The sequence below is a fragment of the Homalodisca vitripennis genome, chromosome 5, assembly GCF_021130785.1.
Source record: "Homalodisca vitripennis isolate AUS2020 chromosome 5, UT_GWSS_2.1, whole genome shotgun sequence".
NCBI lineage: Eukaryota > Metazoa > Arthropoda > Insecta > Hemiptera > Cicadellidae > Homalodisca > Homalodisca vitripennis.
In genome coordinates, this window is record NC_060211.1 from 155,196,336 (window position 1) to 155,215,195 (window position 18,860).

Below are 18,860 nucleotides of genomic sequence, written 5' to 3' on the forward strand. Positions count from 1 at the left end.
GATTTTGATTAGACCATAATCCATGCAGGGCTCGGTGCATTAATGCTGTTTGCAGGAAATGGACAAACCATTGAATTATATCTACTTGATGATGTACATTAAGCCATTGTGGTATGCTACAGTTTAACCGTTATTCTGTTATTGTTCGATTTCAGTTCATTAGAATTTGAAGTTAAATTATGAAGCAAATGGTTATTATACATGACTTTGTTATTGAATTTTTCAATGATGATTGCTGAATTATTCAGAAACTTGTTCAGGGTCCAGGAAACTTGTGTGGGTGATAATTTAAAATCTAAAATGTTAGAGTAGATAGTTTAGAAGAGGCCAGATTCTACCCACGTGCTCTAGACTAAATTGGGGATAAATGTTTAGAAGGAAAAGTTAAAGATTCATGAGTATTAGGTTTTGAAGCATTATCAATAAGTTTTTTTGTAACTTTACAATAATCAAAATAAGGTACTACATTGCGCTTAATCCCTAATATATTGATTTCTGTGCAGTGACATCGCTTTGGTTAATTTTCTCAAATCTGGTTGATGTCCAGATGGTGGATAAGTGCGTATTTATGTATTTGATATTTTTTTTTTCAAATGAGAAAGAGGCCAGATTTGAGTTCTCGAAACGTCGTGTTATACTTTTCGTAACATATAAGGATAGCAAATGTCCGAAATCCTATTATCCTTTCAAACCATACATCATCAAGTACAAACTATGAGAATAACATATGGATTTGCAATACCGGTACATAAGAGTTGCTGAAAAAAAACCAGTGGTGAAACTGTCACCAATTTCTAAATAGTTACGCCTGGTTATACTAAATTATGTTTATGAAAATAGATTACAATACATTAAAATGAAAAGTAATTGAACGGCCTAAACAAACACACAAATATAACATTTTTACCTTTATCGCTTTCTTCCAGCGGCAATAACCTAAAATCATTCGCTATAAGATACCATTGATACCTTTATAAATGTATGTTGTTGATTCCATACTAACGAATGGTATAAGAATCGATACCACCATCTTAATGTCAGTACCTACTCGATATGACAAAGAATACTTAGTATCCTTACAATAGTATGAATCGAAATTTGTTGATTTTACAATAGCGAATGTACAAAAATAAACCAACATTATTTCATGTTTCTAAGTACTTTTCGTCGATATCATAAAGTGTTTGTAGCTTCCCTGCAATAGCACCATGTTTCTGAGCCGGTACTGGTACACAAATCGATACTAACACTATTCGATTGAAGGCAGTACCTTAATTCCTATGATCTAATTTTCAGATAATTTAATTCGAAACTAGCAATCTATCAAAGAATTAACAGGACCATCACGATGACAAAAATATTGGTAATTTTATTGTAGTAGATGCCGATATTGTTTACGTGTAATAAGTTTCTAGATGGTTGGATTAGATACTAACTATATATAACAATAATAAGGCTTTATATCCAGGTGGTATTGAACGAGCTCTAAGACCGACAAATATCGTATAGTAAACAAAACATGGGTGGTGAAAAATGGGAATAACAGTTTGTAGATGCTTTGATTAGATACTAACTATATAACAAGGCTTTATATCCAGGTGGTATTGAACGAGCTCTAAGGCCGACAAATATCGTATAGTAAACAAAACAAGGGTGGTGAAACATGGGAATAACAGGACGAGAGTGATGGTGAGGGGAGAAGGGTAGCAAGGGGGGGGTATTGCGGCAGCTTTTCACTTGAGGAGCAACTTACACTGATTAATTACACCTTCACTGGCCGGCTGCTGGTATTAATAATTTCACCTTCCCTTCTTAATTAAGTTTTAACGATTCTCGTTAATTCCTCTCTGTATTTTAAATGTCAAATCTTTGGCTTAATATTACGATAAAATATTTGAATAATATTACAACACTAAATTCCTGAATATCTAGAAATATTAATTAAAACCAGTTAGTTTTAGATTTTTTTCTAATTTTTCACTCTGTTTAGATTATCGATTTTAGCAGTTGTTATTTCCATATATATTTATGTTCCTTGTTTTATGTAGTAATGGGTGCAAAATAAATTGATGAAAACACCCAGCAAAAAAGACCCTTGGAAGGGTTTAAGGTAAATGATGGAAACTTCTCAAAACTGAGTTTTTAAAACCTTCCTAATGAGTTTTTACGTTTACTGTTCTATAAATGCAAAAGAAGACGATCTATCGATTAATTAAACAATCATTATTGTCATCATCGCTCGTAATGAAACATTGGTAACGTTTCATGATGAATATTTTCCCATAAAAATATTAAATTATTTGATATAACAATACGAATCCTTAAATTTTTTGTATTAATATTATCACCCCATTCACTTGCAGACTACCCTTCTGCATCCCTCCACACTGAAACTTCTATATCAGCTGTTACAATAATTATTAAAGTAGCTCGCACGAAAATAGTCCCATGGTGTCTGATGGGTCTACACCCTGCGTCATCACTGTTACCGTTTGCACGTGTATGGAAAATTACTGAACGTGTCAACATCATTGCAATACCCTAACAGCAGCTGTTATCGTAATCAAGTACATTTTCTTTCATTTATCTGTTTTGCAGATACGTAAATACCATATGAACTCATAGCGAAAGAAGCTGGCTATCAGTAACGAATTGGCAACACCGCTTCAAATTACATCAGACTATTTTGGTGCGCGCTACTCTAGCCGCAACATTTTCGCCTTAAAACATAATTTTGTCGTTCCTGGTAGCCGAGTGGTTAGCGTCTCAGCTTGTTATCTCCAGGGTCCCGGGTTCGAATCCAAGTTTGGGCATGGTATTTTTGTATTCTAAAAGGTAACCATTTAAAGTTGGTCTGATGTAATATGATGAGTGGTTGCAGGATAATGCTTCATCAGTAACAGGGAAAATCATTGCTTACTATTTGATCATGTGCTGAGGCATCCAGTTCCACTCTGAACAAGCAAAGAAGTTACGCATAAAAGCGCTGCGTTTTGTTTGCCTACCATATCATTAATTAACATTTTCTATTATAAACTGTTAAATTTTTAGTATTTTCACTTTGAACGCAAACTCACCTATAGTAGTAAGCACGGTTGTGGCATAGTAGAAGGCACCGGCGAACTTCCACTGCTGGCCAGCCTTGTGTGGCTCCGCCTTCAGGACTACGGTTTCCATCACTCGGAAGTCGTCTGGGGATATGTTATATTTCTTGATAATCATCTTTTCGATTGCTGCAACAAAACAGAACACTGTCATATTCTCGTTGTAGGAGGTATGGAATGTATAAAGCTGTTCATTTCCGTTTTGAAATCTTAGCTGATCCACATATTGGTATGCACTTCTTGGAAAATAACCAACGAGCACTCTTGGCTTAAGAACGATTCATGGTAACCTTAAGTAAGTCGATTATTCATCACCATTTAAGGTGCATCAAGCAAGCCAGCTAGAGTGCATCAAACCATATAAGTGAATGCAATTAGGTCTAAAGATTCCTCTCTTTCAATAACCCTTTGAAAAAAGCGGTTCATAATAATTTATTAGCATTTATTGCTATTTAGTTATTTAGTTATATTATATGCTATTAGTCCAGGTTAATAGTAGTTTTTTTTAAGATATAGTGAAATAAGGCTTAGAACTTGGTACAACTGTGGCAGGTGTCACAAAGACAAATCCGAAGACCTTTCCATCTTTCATATTTCTTATGATTTTAGTTGTCTTCACGGCGTAAATTACACTTGCTACATACCAGACCAATACAAAAATTCTTGAATGCAAGGTGGAAAAACTCCTGAATTTTATTTTGATACATATTCTACGAATTTATTAACTTTTCGAAAAATGTCAGAAGATTAGTCAACGATGGGAAGACAATCGGTAACGGAACCAATGACGAAAAACTGTCCTGTGAAAACTTCTTCAGGGCATCGTAACTAGTAGTTTTAAAGCTCTCTTTGATGTTTCTAGAGTCCTTTGATGATCTATAGAAGTTTTATGCTCTCTTTTCAAAATTGTATTTTGTATTACGGTACTCTATTTAAAAAAAAATTGTACAATACAGAGAAAATTTAAACATATATTAGGTTATGTTGTTAATTTTTTACTTTTCTCGCCTAGAAAGTGAGATATCCTTGTTAAAGTCCCCGTGCAGCGAACTAATTTTGCTCATAATTCTTTACTAAAAAAATGGCTATCGCCATTTATAATTATTTAGTCACAAAATTAGTGATTTACTAGTATTGGGTCCTCAGAACAATTAAGTTTAAACGTTTAAACATATTTATTGCAGCTAGTAGTTGTTTTGTTCATTAAGTTTTGACTGGGATAACATTAGAATTTAATAATCTGGAACTTGAATGAATATTCTTGGAGCAATCTTTAAGAAAAAAACCGATAGCTGAACCTATTCTCAAGATATAAGTTTTAGTGATAGGCTCATTAATGCTCAGCTAAATGTTATTGACAGTCTTGCGTCATCACAATATAACTAATTGGTTACAAATTTCATCCAGTTACAACATTTGAAATTATTAATATTTGTTCAATAAATAAGTTTCTGAACAGGAATAAATATATAAAGAAAAGGTTTATAGTATAGTAACCTCTTAATTTTCTATAAGGAAATCCCTTTTTACATTATAAATTCAAGGAATTATGTTCCTGGTCACTATACGGTTCAAAAAAATTTTCTCAGAAAATATCAAGACTACAAAATTATACAATTTATTCCATACTGTTGCTATCTAGCAACAGTATGAAAGGAATTTTATGATAATTCCCATTCAAAAGGGGATAAATAAAAGGCATTACACGCGTTGTAAGAAAATGAGCAAAAAGAGCAAGACCGAGATAACAAGTAAGACTAAGGAGGGCGCCCAAAAGTGATGGATAGCAGCAATAATCAGTTGAAGAGCGCGGGTGAATTGAAACCGGGCATACTTCTTCAATACTTTGTTTAGCCAGACCGAGTTCTGCCATTTTTATCCGATTTAATCTGATTTTGTTATTTATTCAAGCGATACTATTCTATTTATTTATCAGAATACATACAATACCTTTGACTTACTTTTATAAAGTCGAGGACATGTGTAATCATGAATATTCCTTATGGTTCAGTGGAAGAAAGGTTGATATCCAATGAGGCTGTCATCTCGAAATTTCAAACTGAAGATGCATTATTAGTTTAGATTTTTGATTCACACAACGCTGATGGGACCAATAACTATCAATGTTGGTATGTCAATATAACCGTAACCCCTAACATTTAGAGAGTCCATAATCTTGAAACCTTACTAGAGAAAATTTTACAACCACAGAAACATCTTTCTGATCTTATCTTAATGGATTTAGTTGCAATTAATCAGAAATTATGGTTGTAAGCATATTCACTTATAACGGTTCAGTTGTGTATTTCTGTAACTTTAAATGGCCACTGTCATGAAACCTAAAAGGTTCTTAAAAATGAGTAGGCATAAATGTTGCGTGGAATTACTTTAAGAAAAGTATCAGTTTTGATTTATGATTATCTAAAACACGGTATTAGATGTGTTAGAGGGAGTATGTCGAGATTATGGCTTAAAATTCAAAAACTATTAAGGAAAATGTTATAAAAACAAAATTTACGTAACCAATTTCAATACTTTTCAACAAAAATGGAAATTTACATGTAAAGAAAACCACTTGTTTTTGTTGGTTATACATATAATATTATTTAAGGAGATTGCGGAAGTTGTCATAGGGTTTACAAGTTAAACTGTTTAATGTTTGTAAATAATAGTACAGCATATTTATCAAGATGTTGATAAAATCCTTTTATCACAGGCACAAAGGTAACTGATTAAATTAGAAAAATACGACTTCACGTAAGTCTAAGAAATGACGGTGTCGAAGTTGAACCAAAGTTCGCAGGAAGTCATTATAGCCCAAGCCCTCGCCTTCTTGTCAGTTGCTTCTAAAGGCAACCTGCAACAAGAGTGGCAGTTTCCTTTCTTTGGTTTTGTCCCTTCACAGTATATATGTTTTATACACTTACAATACAGGGCACTATGTAGCATAAAAAGGACAATGTTTAGGATAAATAAAAATTACAGAACTTTAAGGGCGAATGTTCCAACAATAATAATTATAGAATGTTGACATTAACTTATTAAAGAGTATCTAACTAATAAAAGTATGTAATTTATATTTGACAAATTGTGTTGAAGGGACTTTTTCAGTACCAGGTCACATTATTTAACTTACAAATTATTTGTTGCTTTTAGTACACACCGATGCAATGTTGTAAATTGAGGTGGAGCTTAGTTTAATAATTCTCCCTAATTTTGCATACAGGTACAGAACTGGGGTTGTATACCACCGAACAACGGTTAAAGTTATGTTAATAATAACAAGGCGTGAGTACTTTGTTGGTAAGAGCTTAGTTCGATTGTTATTTTGGATTAAGCAAATAAGACGTAATTTTCAAACAATATGCAGTCTATAGCTTTAATAATAACAATAGTAAAAGTTTTAATCTATGATTTTTTACGCTTATTATTGAGATTTGTCAGATGATCGAAGTATTACTTGTCTAATCTTATTGTTGAATATAGTTTATTAAGTTTGTTTTTACGGGTAACGTTATATTTGGTATGTTCCTCGCTGTGTGTTTGAATTAATGGTTATCTTTTATGCACGTTATATTAAGCAATGAAAACAGATATGTCTACAATCAAACATTTCAGAAATGTAATAGAAGCAACCATAGCTACAAAATGTTTAAATTGACACGAAATTCATAAAACTGAGTGTAAGGAGAACAAATACATACTTATTTAAACTAGATACAAAATCTTAAAAATTCTGAACGCAAGTCTAAAAAAACATAAAACAACATTTTGAAAAGATTTATACAACAAAACTTCAATACAAATTGTAGAGCAAATTGTATTTTATATTGTAGATCTATAATACAATATAAATTGGTGCTATTAATAAATATGATGGCAAATAATAAAAACTTAATTAAACAATAGTAAAAAATGAAAAGGTCACATCCGTTTTCTGATTTCAGATTTTTTTTATCAAAACGGCCACCATTTCTTATTACCATCCCGGCAGTTTTGAATGGTTTGGTCGTTAATTGCGGACCTATTGAAATCTGTATTCTTTGGTTCGGTTTCAATAATTAGTACTTTTATTCAGTTTTATTATCTATAACACATATAGTTGACATACCACATTGTTATGATTCCTGACTTATACGTGTCACGTTATATAATTTGTTAGATTTATCCTAGATTGTATTTAGTTGTTTGGTTAGTTTTTTTGACGTGACAACGTCTTAAATTAGGTTGCGGCTCGGAGTCACTCATGAAAAAGTGTAACGCCCGGTAACGTTACGATGCCCGTCCAGTGGGTCTGCCGCACGGGATCCGCACGGGATAAAGCAGATAACTGTGGGTCCGCCGCACGGGATAAAGCAGATAACTATGTTTATTCGTGAAAAATGTGGAGTGCTTAGATTCGTCATTTACAACAACTACAACAATAAAGGTAAATAATTGTACACTGATATTTCATTATCGTAAACTATGATTGATTGATTAATTGTTAGATTGACACAAAAGTTGAGAAACTGAGTTTATAGGTTATGTCATACTATTGACAAATGTTGATAGTGTTAAGTAAATTATTAGTTTAAATCATTCTGCAATCAATCGTAATTCAGTCGATTGAGAAGAAACAGCGCGTATTGCTAGTCAAACATTTAAAATAACAAATTATAACCTCTAACCTGTCATAACAGTGCGACCAAACAAACGAACTAAACCGACCAATCACCACGCGCGGAGTTAGAATTTAACTGTGTTTAGCAAGAATTTCAAATTCCAATTGTAGTAAATGTTTTATTCAACTTTACCATTTACAATAACAAATTTTAATTAATTTCAAATTATGTACAATGTTTTAGTAAACAAAATATATTTCTATAGTTAAAATTTGTGCAATTCTTATTTTCATTCAATTCCTTGTTCCTATTGTGCAATTTAATAATATTCATATCAATAAATATTCTACCGAGAAAAAGACGTTGTCACGTAAAATCTTCGCCCGTAAAACCGACTTTACAGGCAACCATAATTTTTTTTATACTTTGAAAGGAGCATTCGATTGTCTCTAGAAGAAGACAAAATACCCTTAACTTTCAAAACTCTTTCCAATAATATCTATTGATAACTGCGATATTCACTTCGTAAAGGTACTTCCTTAAAGGCATCTGAGGTCTATCACAAGCAAGGATTTCATCACTTCTCAGATACAGAGATCACTGTGTTCATATATAGTACATTTTGGAATAAAGTAAAACTGACGTTTGGAGCTCCGCAAGGATCGATACTTGGACCGCAGCCGCCTTTTTTTCTTTTATTCTCGTATACAACTAAATCAAACTCTTCGACCCAGAATGGAAAGATGTTTTGTACATGGTATGAATTAACATACCCAAAAAAATCTGTGGTATTGAACCTTTTACAAAAACGAGTTTGGAATTAAAATAGTTAATTAATCTCAGTTTATAACATAAAGCAATAGCTTAATCACTGCATTGTAAAATACGACAATCAATATTGATAATTTATTTTTTTTTTGTGAGGCCTTTCTCGATAGCAAGGCTGTCTTCCTCAGACACATTAGACCACGTGTTGTTTGACAGGCTTTCTTAAGTTTCAAGGCAATGAGCGAAAATGTTGAAGGCTATAGTTTAATTCGTTATTGTGGTATTCCTCTGAGTAATAATAGGGTTCAATTAATCTCAGCTAAAATATTTATGGGGAGTTATGCACCATCATCGAACTCATCTTACCTTTGCAGAAATTGAGGTTCGTGCATAGTTTTAAGCTACAGCCTAAGTAGTACATTCAGAATTATTCTGAGATAAAATTAAAAACTAATCAATTAAAAGTTCAATGTCACTCATTTCTGCATGTGGCTGCAGGAAAACGAAAGTTATCCTGCTGTTGACGTCGATTAGACCCTCTTGGAGCATTGACAAAAATCCTGAGCATGTATATCAAGATAGTAGTTACCTGGACGACGTCATTGGTGCCTGGACATTAGGTATACGCAACTTGTTGTTCCAACAAGTATTAAAAATGTTTAGTCTTATATAGACCCAACATTGGTATATAATGAAAGACGTTGGATTAACATCAGGGAACTAGGACTCTTGCTTACCTTGTCTATAAATCTTTGAAGAGGTCCTGATGTGTAATTGAAAATTTGCTATGGTTCGGGATATGAAGGACAAAAACCCCACGGTACAAGGTATACTTCCTAATACAAAATGCGATTTCACTTTATGTCCGGTTTATTAATAACCTCCATGACTTTGTAAAGATTTGATCTCGCCCTAAACGCATATTTATGTATGAAGTGTGCTGTTATATTGGCTAGTTAATTATAACCTTGGGTTAGCACAATTAAACGTTACTTGATGATTAACTTGGAAGTGTCATAAATCGGAGGTTCTCTTTCATTTAAATAAAAATAGTAGTTTGGATAGTTACAAAAGCGTATAATTTGTACATTTGAAGTGAAATGTATTTCATGATATCCTCAAATAAAGATCCACAAATGTAATAGCTGAGGATGACATACGATAGTGCGCATGCGCAATAGCTGTCTTATATCTCTAACAATACTTACATTTCTCTACTCAACTCAAGGCTGCAAATTTCCCGGAAATAGATTCGCTCACTAATTGAATCTATTCAGTGTGTGAAGTAAAACAATGTATTTACCAGTGTTATTTACTCCTTTTTAGCGATGAATGTGATATTGACTACGTGGTGGGATCAATGAGCCAGCATTGTGAAGGGATTACTGGAGTAATTTCACGTGTAATCCCAATGGATCACGAGTAAAATGGCAACACAGCTATGGCCAAAATATTGACTGCTTACAGTGGTGGATGTGCGAAACGATAAATTCTACACTACACTAAATGCGCAATTGACATGTGTTTCTTTTTAAACTGATCCATTTAGTTTTTAACTTGCCAAATTAATACATTACTTTTATGTCAAATGTAGAGCTTACACTACTCTTGCGACCTGTGATTTCTCAAAATAAAAGAAAAGCGTTGTTTACAGTAATATTCTATTTTAAAGTAATATAAACATTTTTTAACACAGTATCTCAACTGTATTTATATCATATTTGGGGATAAGTAAAGAACATACGGTAACATAATAATGTATTACACATGTAAAAATCCAAAACATGTCTTATGCAGTTATATATTTTTTAAACATTGCATAAATATTCAACAATACATTAACACAATTAAGGGGATTTTATACTAAAATGGTTAAAACCTTAAAATGTTTTTGTTTTGATTTTGAAATCTTCTTTCTAAATGCCTCGGTAAATAATAAATATAAATGATTTTCTACTGAAAACGTGCTAAAAGTGTTTTAGAGATTAAATTGGTCCACTCGCCAACCTGGGTTTGTATGAAACCATCAGGACAGTCGCTAAAGCTCGTTTTCCTTATGGAAATCCATTAAACATAGAAGCATTTTGCCAACAAGTTTCTGAAAGCTTAGTTTGTGCGTTTCTGAAGTCTGAATAGTGGTTTCAGGTTGTTCCCAATGTGATCAGATGGAAGAGGTAATCATAGAGATTACTATCGTTCGTTATACTGAACTAGAGGTTTTAGAGGGAAATAAGACATTCTAACCGTGCGGTTCAAGGGAGATTTGCTACGGAAAATGAGCGAAATATTTTATTAATAATGAAAAAATTTTGGAACATTATTTTTTATTGTATTATACATGAAAAAAATTATAAAAAACAAATGTTAACAATCATCGACCTTTGACGTGGAAAAGATTCCTTTCTAAAACAATATTTTTGTTGACAGAGTATTTTGTAGTATAAAATGTTCACTAATGTTATATTGTAACCTAAACCTTTTAATAAATCGTCCACTACAAAAAAATTAGTACTTAACTTTATAGGGGGAATTTATCGTGTATTTTATATTAAAAATTACAAAGGATACATGGAAAGGGTTATAAAACCCTTTTGTGATAGCTGCCGAATAATTTTGTGAGAAGTTCGTACCAATTCAACATCACAGTGCAATAAAATCTAGTTTGATTTACGCTATGCTACATTTTGAATGATTGGAGGTTATTTATAGTATGCGCTAAACGAGTTTGGTCAATGCACTTAACATTGCTTATAAAGTTTCTATATGGAGTATTATCTAAACGTGTAAATGTTATAACGGTGGTTACCAACGTGATAAGGGAATCGTTTTATATAAATTATAAAAAACAGAGAAATCTAAAGGGCTTTAAAGTCACTGAATAATTTAAAACTATTGTTCATAAACTATTTTTGATTTCACGTAAAGTTTAATAATCACAATGATTGTAAATAGTTTGGAAAAGAACATATATTTTTACCATACAGCAATAAGATTAATTTTAAACTGGGTCGAACACAAGGTACAAGGTACTATGGGTACAATGGCAACAATAATAATTACAGACAGCTGTCAAAACCCTCCGCCAGAAATTCTGAACTATTTCCCGCGTGAGTTTCGGAAACAATGACAAGTGCACATGTGAAGATCAATACATCAGTATTATCAGAGGATTGCTCGAATTAATTTGACACCTGGTCGAACATTAGGGATTATGGGTAAAATGGCAACTGTGTTACATATAACACATAGCAAGTATCGACAGCTGTCAAAAACCCTCCGCCCGAAATAATGAACTATTTCCCGCGTGAGTTTCGGAAACAATGACAAGTGTACATGTGAAGATCAATACATGTAACTATTATCCTATTATCAGAGGATTGCTCGAATTAATTTGACACCTGGTCGAACACTAGGGATTATGGATAAAATGGCAACTGTGTTACATATAACACATAGCAAGTATCGACAGCTGTCAAAACCCTCCGCCCGAAATTCTGAACTATATCCCGCGTGAGTTTCGGGATTAATAAAATGTGTACATGAGGTGATCAATATGTAACTATTATCCTATTATCAGAAGATTAACGAATTAATTTGACACCGGATCGAATATAAGGGATTATGGGTACATTAAAGTATCGAATCTCCGTCCGAAATACCATACTATTTCCCGCTTGTATTTCCGGATCTATAAAATGTTTACATGAGAAGATACGTCTCTATTGTCAGAGAATTGAGCGAATTAATTTAAAACGCGCCTAACACAAGGAAATATGGCTCAAGTGACTTTTATGTTAAGGCAAAGGTGTCACAACCCACCGTCCGAAATGCTGTTCAATTTCCCTCGTGAAATTTCGGAACAATAAAATGTGTACATGAGATGATCATTAAGTCACTATTGTCAGAGGATTCAGCGAATTAATTTGACATCGGGTTGAACACTAGGGAATATAGGCGAAATGGCATCTATGTAGCTATTGACAGCTGACACAATTCTCCGTCCGAAATGATGTACTATTTTAGACGTGAATTTCCGAAACAATGAAATGTTTACATGAGGAGATCAATACGTCACTATTGTCAGATAATTAAGCGAATTAATTTAAAACGCGTCCAACACAAGGAATATGGCTCAAGTGACTTTTATGTTAAGGCAAAGGTGTCACAACCCACTGTCCGTAATGCTGTACAATTTCCCTCGTGAAATTTCGAAACAATAAAATGTGTACATGAGAATATTAATATGTCACTATTGTCAGAGTATTGAGTGAATTAAATTGACACCGGGTTGAACACAAGGGATTAGGGGCAAAAACGGCATTTATGTAGCTATTGACAGTTGTCACAATCGTCCGTCCGAATTGCTGTACAATTTCTCTAGTGCAATTTCCAGAACAATGAAATGTGTACATGAGATTATCAATACGTCACTATTGTCAGAGGATTGAGTGAATTAACTTGACACCGGGCCGAACTCTAGAGATTATGGGCAAAATGCCATGTATGTTAAGGTATTGACAGGTGTCACAACCTTCCGTCCAAAATGCTGTACAATTTCCTGCGTGAGTTTAGGAAACAACCCTCCGTCCAAAATGATATACTATTTTAGACGTGAATTTCCGGAACAATGAAATGTGTACATGAGATGATCAATACGTCACTATTGTCAGAGGATTGAGTGAATTAACTTGACACCGGGCCGAACTCTAGGGATTATGGCCAAAATGCCATGTATGTTAAGGTATTGACAGGTGTCACAACCTTCCGTCCGAAATGCTGTACAATTTCCTGCGTGAGTTTAGGAAACAACCCTCCGTCCAAAATGATGTACTATTTTAGACGTGAATTTCCGGAACAATGAAATGTTTACATGAGAATATCAATACGCCGCTATTGTCAGAGGATTGAACGAATTAATTTGACACCAGGCCGAACACTAGGGATTATGGGCAAAATGCCATGTATGTTAAGGTATTGACAGGTGTCACAACCTTCCGTCTGAAATGCTGTATAATTTCCTGCGTTAGGAAACAACCCTCCGTCCGAAATGATGTACTATTTTATACGTGAATTTCCGGAACAATGAAATGTTTACATGAGAATATCAATACGCCGCTATTGTCAGAGGATTGAACGAATTAATTTGACACCAGGCCGAACACTAGGGATTATGGGCAAAATGCCATGTATGTTAAGGTATTGACAGGTGTCACAACCTTCCGTCTGAAATGCTGTATAATTTCCTGCGTTAGGAAACAACCCTCCGTCCGAAATGATGTACTATTTTAGACGTGAATTTCCGGAACAATGAAATGTTTACATGAGAATATCAATACGCCACTATTGTCAGAGGATTGAACGAATTAATTTGACACCGGGCCGAACACTAGGGATTATGGGCAAAATGGCATCTATGTAGGTATCGACAGCTGTCACAACACCCTCTCTCCCCGTATAAACTGTTTGGACAGTATTATTGGGTTGATATATAATTTGGATAAATTAGAAGTGTTTTTATCTAAACAATGATTTAGGTAAATTTTGGTGGCAGACGATATCACAGTTATAATATACAAGGTTTAAAACTATACAAGAGAGCTACATAAACTTTATCATTATATAGAGAGGGGCTAAAAGTAAATGTCTCAAACAATAGTCTCTCTCTGTTTTCGATTCCCTTTTGTTTGTCTGTCTGTATGTGTTTTTGCGTTTATTTTAATTTAAGTAATAATCTATATATATATATATATATATATATATATATATATATATATATATATATATATATATATATATATATTGTATGCGTGTATATGTCACTGAAGTCCTCCTATACGACTGGACCGATTTTGACGAAATTTTGTGTGTGTGTGTGTTGAAGGGGATTAGAAAATGGTTTGGATTTACAACTCTCTCCAATATATTTTTTATTTATTTAATGTTTTATTTATAAATTGTTGTTGATTTTGAAATGTTTTATCTTTGATCCGGTAGACTGCGCTACGACATGTAATACAAAGTGAACAGATACTTAGCAGCTGTTAATACTTTCAGCTGGAGTTCATCAAAGAGGCAGAAACATTAATTGTTTACATTTAGAATTTATAAAATTATTATTATAAAGTGCTTTATCAGTAGTGTAATACAGATTGCATAGAAGAAGTTACTGCATAATTTTAAATTTAGATTGCACCAACGATCAATAAACTATCTAATGCGATGAAAATAATATTAAACGCTGTTACAAAAACCACCTCATTGTACAAAGCCGTGAATGTTTGCACATAAGGTAATCGAATTTGGTTAGATCGAAAGTAAATGAAAAGAGCCAAAAGAAGACGCTTTATGATCGAAATTGGGTTTTGTTGATACATTTTCTTGATCGGAGCACAAAGCAAACTCCACAATAATACTGGAAATATCTTAGACAGAAAATTAATTTTAACAGATCGAATTTGATTCTTTATAATCTAGTTAGTTTATCGAGATTCATCCATATAAATTAATTGTACTGAATAACTTATCAACACCTAGCAAAAGCCACGAAAGATAGAGGCAGGTATAATGGTACATACTTTCATAATGCGCCCAAGAGGCTCATGAAGGAACGACTATCAATTATCTCAGGAATGTTTAGAATGTGATAGTAAATGAATACGTGAATATAGTGTACTGTATTTCAACAGGAAATTGCGTGCGAAGCCGCGGGAACAGTCTCAAATCAGGAAAAATATTAATACTGTCTTATATTATCACATTTTAATATGACGCGCGATTGAAGTTTATAAGGATTAATACCGCAAATCTAATACGATTATGACATATTTAAAGAACAATAAAGGTTGCTAAATCTAATTAAAATAATTTGTTGACACCTAGATCATAAATGTCACCTAATAACGCAGGTATAAGCTTTTAATGGTTGTAATGCCCTTTAATGATGCAGTAAATATGTGAGCAATGAAAATCAAAGTTGCTACTTATTCATCAACCTATTGTTTATATACTTGAAACGCATATGCATTATTACTAATTTCTGCAATACATTATACGTTTAAGACGAAGAAAGTATTCTTTTAACGTAAATTGATATAAGATACGCGCAAAAATATACAATTATATATTCTTAATATTTTTTGAAAGTCCGGAGACAGAACGTTGGTATTTCATGCATGTTTTAGAAACTTCATACATTTTTAAAACATTCATTTACGTAGACGTTGGCATTGAAAGGGTGAAGTAGAATTTTAAATTCTGTAAAAGAAGTATTCTAAAATAAAACTTTTAAACATTTAAGCAACCCAAACAGAGAGTTTGGAATGTTTTTGGATGTTTATTTATCATTCAGGCCTATAGTGTATAAAAAGTACACTTCTCTAGTTGAAGCAGTAAATTCTTTAAAATAAAATCAAAGCTGAAAGGCAGCTCATTGTAGACTCTACTATTTCCCAAAAGCTCCATTTAAGTATTGTAAAACATTACCTAATCATAAGTATGATTGGTACTGCTCAATAACTCTTATATGTGTCCGAAGAACCTTGAGCTGTCCATGTATTCGTTGTACAATGATCACGTTCTACTTCAATAATCGTTGTCTTATTTTAAAAATTGCTTACAATTCTGTTATCCTCGTAGCACAAAATATGTTTTTAATGCCAACAACAAGATATATAAGAAATAAATGATTTGGGTGGGGGAGTCGGTGCCACACGGTACAAAGTGTAAAAAAGAATTTGGGTTAGTGTTTGTGTAATTTAAAATCCTAGCCAGGATACTTTTTATTAGTACTGTATGTCCTTACACTCAACCGAATATGATACTTGATATGTTGGTTACGCAGAAGTACTCGTATATTCTTTGGGAAATGGGGACAAAAACGTTAACACACAAGATATCTCATTCGCAGCAATTTACCGTACTTTTCGGAATTTGGTGTTTTGGTAATTAACAAAATAATAGCTTGAGAGTCTTTTTTTCTAATATCAAGGTGTCCAAAAAGTCCCGGGACGGATAAATATTATTGAAACGACTTAAGATAGAGCTATAAAACTTGGTGTAGACTTACTAGATAAAACATTCTAATTTACGGCTATCCATTGACCCGTTGTGAGCCGTTCAAAGATGGCTTGAATTTTAAATTAAACAACGAAAATAATATTATATTGATGATTGTATCATTGTAATTTCATCCCTATATTACGTCATTGTAATGCGATTGAAGAAATAATCAATTGCTCTCGTTTTGCCTATGAATAAATTAATCCAAACACCATGACCTTGGTTACATTTAACTAATAATTGTTAATTCAAACCATCTTCGGGGCTGCCATTTCGGGGTAATTTGAACAGTTTGATTTTATATTAATTAAAATTGTTTATCATGATGAATGCATTGAGTTCGGCAATATTCTTTGAGAAAGAAATATGAAATTATTAGTAAAGTCACTCATTTATAATAAATTCAATTTTGTATGTTCTGTTATTTGACACATTTTATTTTGAAGCTTAAACGCTTTTTTTATGTTTAAGCAAGTATATGTGCCTTATATGTTCACGTCTCCCACATAGCTTAATTTTACATCAGATTGCACTTTACTTGTAACATGTTTTGCAGACAAGAGATTGTTATACATGCGATTCAAATTAGTATATTATGAGAGACAGTTACACAAGTTGCAGGTTCTTTAATACATATCCAATTGAAGGAAAATCACAACATTTTTTATTATAACTTTAGGGGATATCTCTTGCTTCCTCATTCGTTTTTGAGAAGAACGTCTTTTTCAGAAAAGTAGATCTGTTGGAAAGACGCAGGTTATCTTCTAGAGCCATAAAGCACACGATGTATGAGGCTCTATGTCAGCTCACGGTGTATTAAGCAGCCTGTGACTGGGTCTACTCCGTGCCTCAGTACACGGTTATCTTATCTGAGATTTGCTGCTTGGTTGACCGCTGATAATATTAACCGCTTCAACCTCACCCTGCAAACTCTGGCGAATGTTTGTCATACCAAATGGTCACCATGCTCAAGTAGGAATATAACGTATTATTTATTTTTCAACGCCGATAACTCTAGATATTAACGGTTGGATACAATTAAATTTTATACTGAACATATAATTAGTAAAGTATCTTTCGATACCTTCTCAAGGGGTTTTACGTTGATGTGACACTTCAACTTCACTACACACACAGTAAGCATTATAAATAATCAAATAAATAAATAATTTTAAAGTATTCTGTTTCGTCCGAGACAAGTTCAGTGATCAGGCGTATAATATTAGAATAAAAATGGTCCCAAAATATCCCCAGAGAATTTTCTACTCAATCTAGATTGTTTGGATTAAATTTTTGTAAGGAGAGGTTATTCCCTTTAAGCCTCATTCTGCCCATCCTCTTGGGCAACTGGTCTATGCGAGGATGTTATTAAACAGAATAAAGAGATAGGCTGATAAAAAGGCCTGGTTGATGGTACTGATAAAGTGTTAAAGTAACACATCCAAAATTCGAACAACTTCGATGGCTCTGCCATCGGCACTCCCGATCAGAAAATGTTCTTCTTCTTTCCACTTCTTATCTGGTACAACCTGAAGTCGAAGCGTTCATGTGATATGTGCGTGGTTTTCTATTCTATATCGAGGGATGGTTTTTATAGACAACAGCGCGGGATTGCGCGGGAAGATGCAACGAAACCCTTACTGATAACTAGCGAAATTTTAATCCCGTGATCACATCACGTTGAATGGAAAAATTTCTCTAGACAGTACCTAAATTCAAGCTCAGACCACGCTAGCGCCACAATCACGATGTATAATAAAAGTACGGCTTTAATAAAACCGACATCCCAGGTCAAAATCCAATATCATAAAACACGTAGATATTCATATCCCAAAGTAAAAACATACAGACTACGTAGAAAATACCTCGTGATTATAGGTAAATTCTTGAGAAGGCCCATATATTGGAATGGCTTACATTACTGAAATATAAGTGGTCATACGTGATCCAAACCCTACACTACTCCCCTTGACCAGATGTAGTTAAGCGATCAGACATATTTGACTATTATACACAATGGGTTACTTTATTGGAAGATAGGTTGAATCATCAGTGATCAAAGGCATTACAGTAATGCGACTTGTACTGGACAAGTAAGTGATCAGATCTATTTTACGAGTATAAAGAATAGCTTACGTCATTGGAGGAATGGGGGAATCATCTGTGATATAAGGTTCAGTAGTAATCTGAATTAGCCGTATTAAATAAAGCTATATATATATATATATATATATATATATATATATACATATATATATCTATATATATATATATACATATATATCGCTTTATTTAATATTTATATATATATATATATATATATATA

At 33.2% G+C, this 18,860-nt stretch overlaps 1 protein-coding gene across 1 annotated transcript in view; it reads right to left on the bottom strand.

Annotated features, from left to right (window-relative positions):
* The window catches only part of LOC124363049 (two pore potassium channel protein sup-9), a 428,368-nt gene that overhangs the window by 17,363 nt on the left and 392,145 nt on the right, over positions 1-18,860 (bottom strand). The window contains exon 3 of the mRNA XM_046818115.1: positions 3,078-3,233. Coding sequence (XP_046674071.1) covers positions 3,078-3,233 — 156 coding nt within the window. The remainder of the gene's footprint in view (positions 1-3,077; positions 3,234-18,860) is intronic.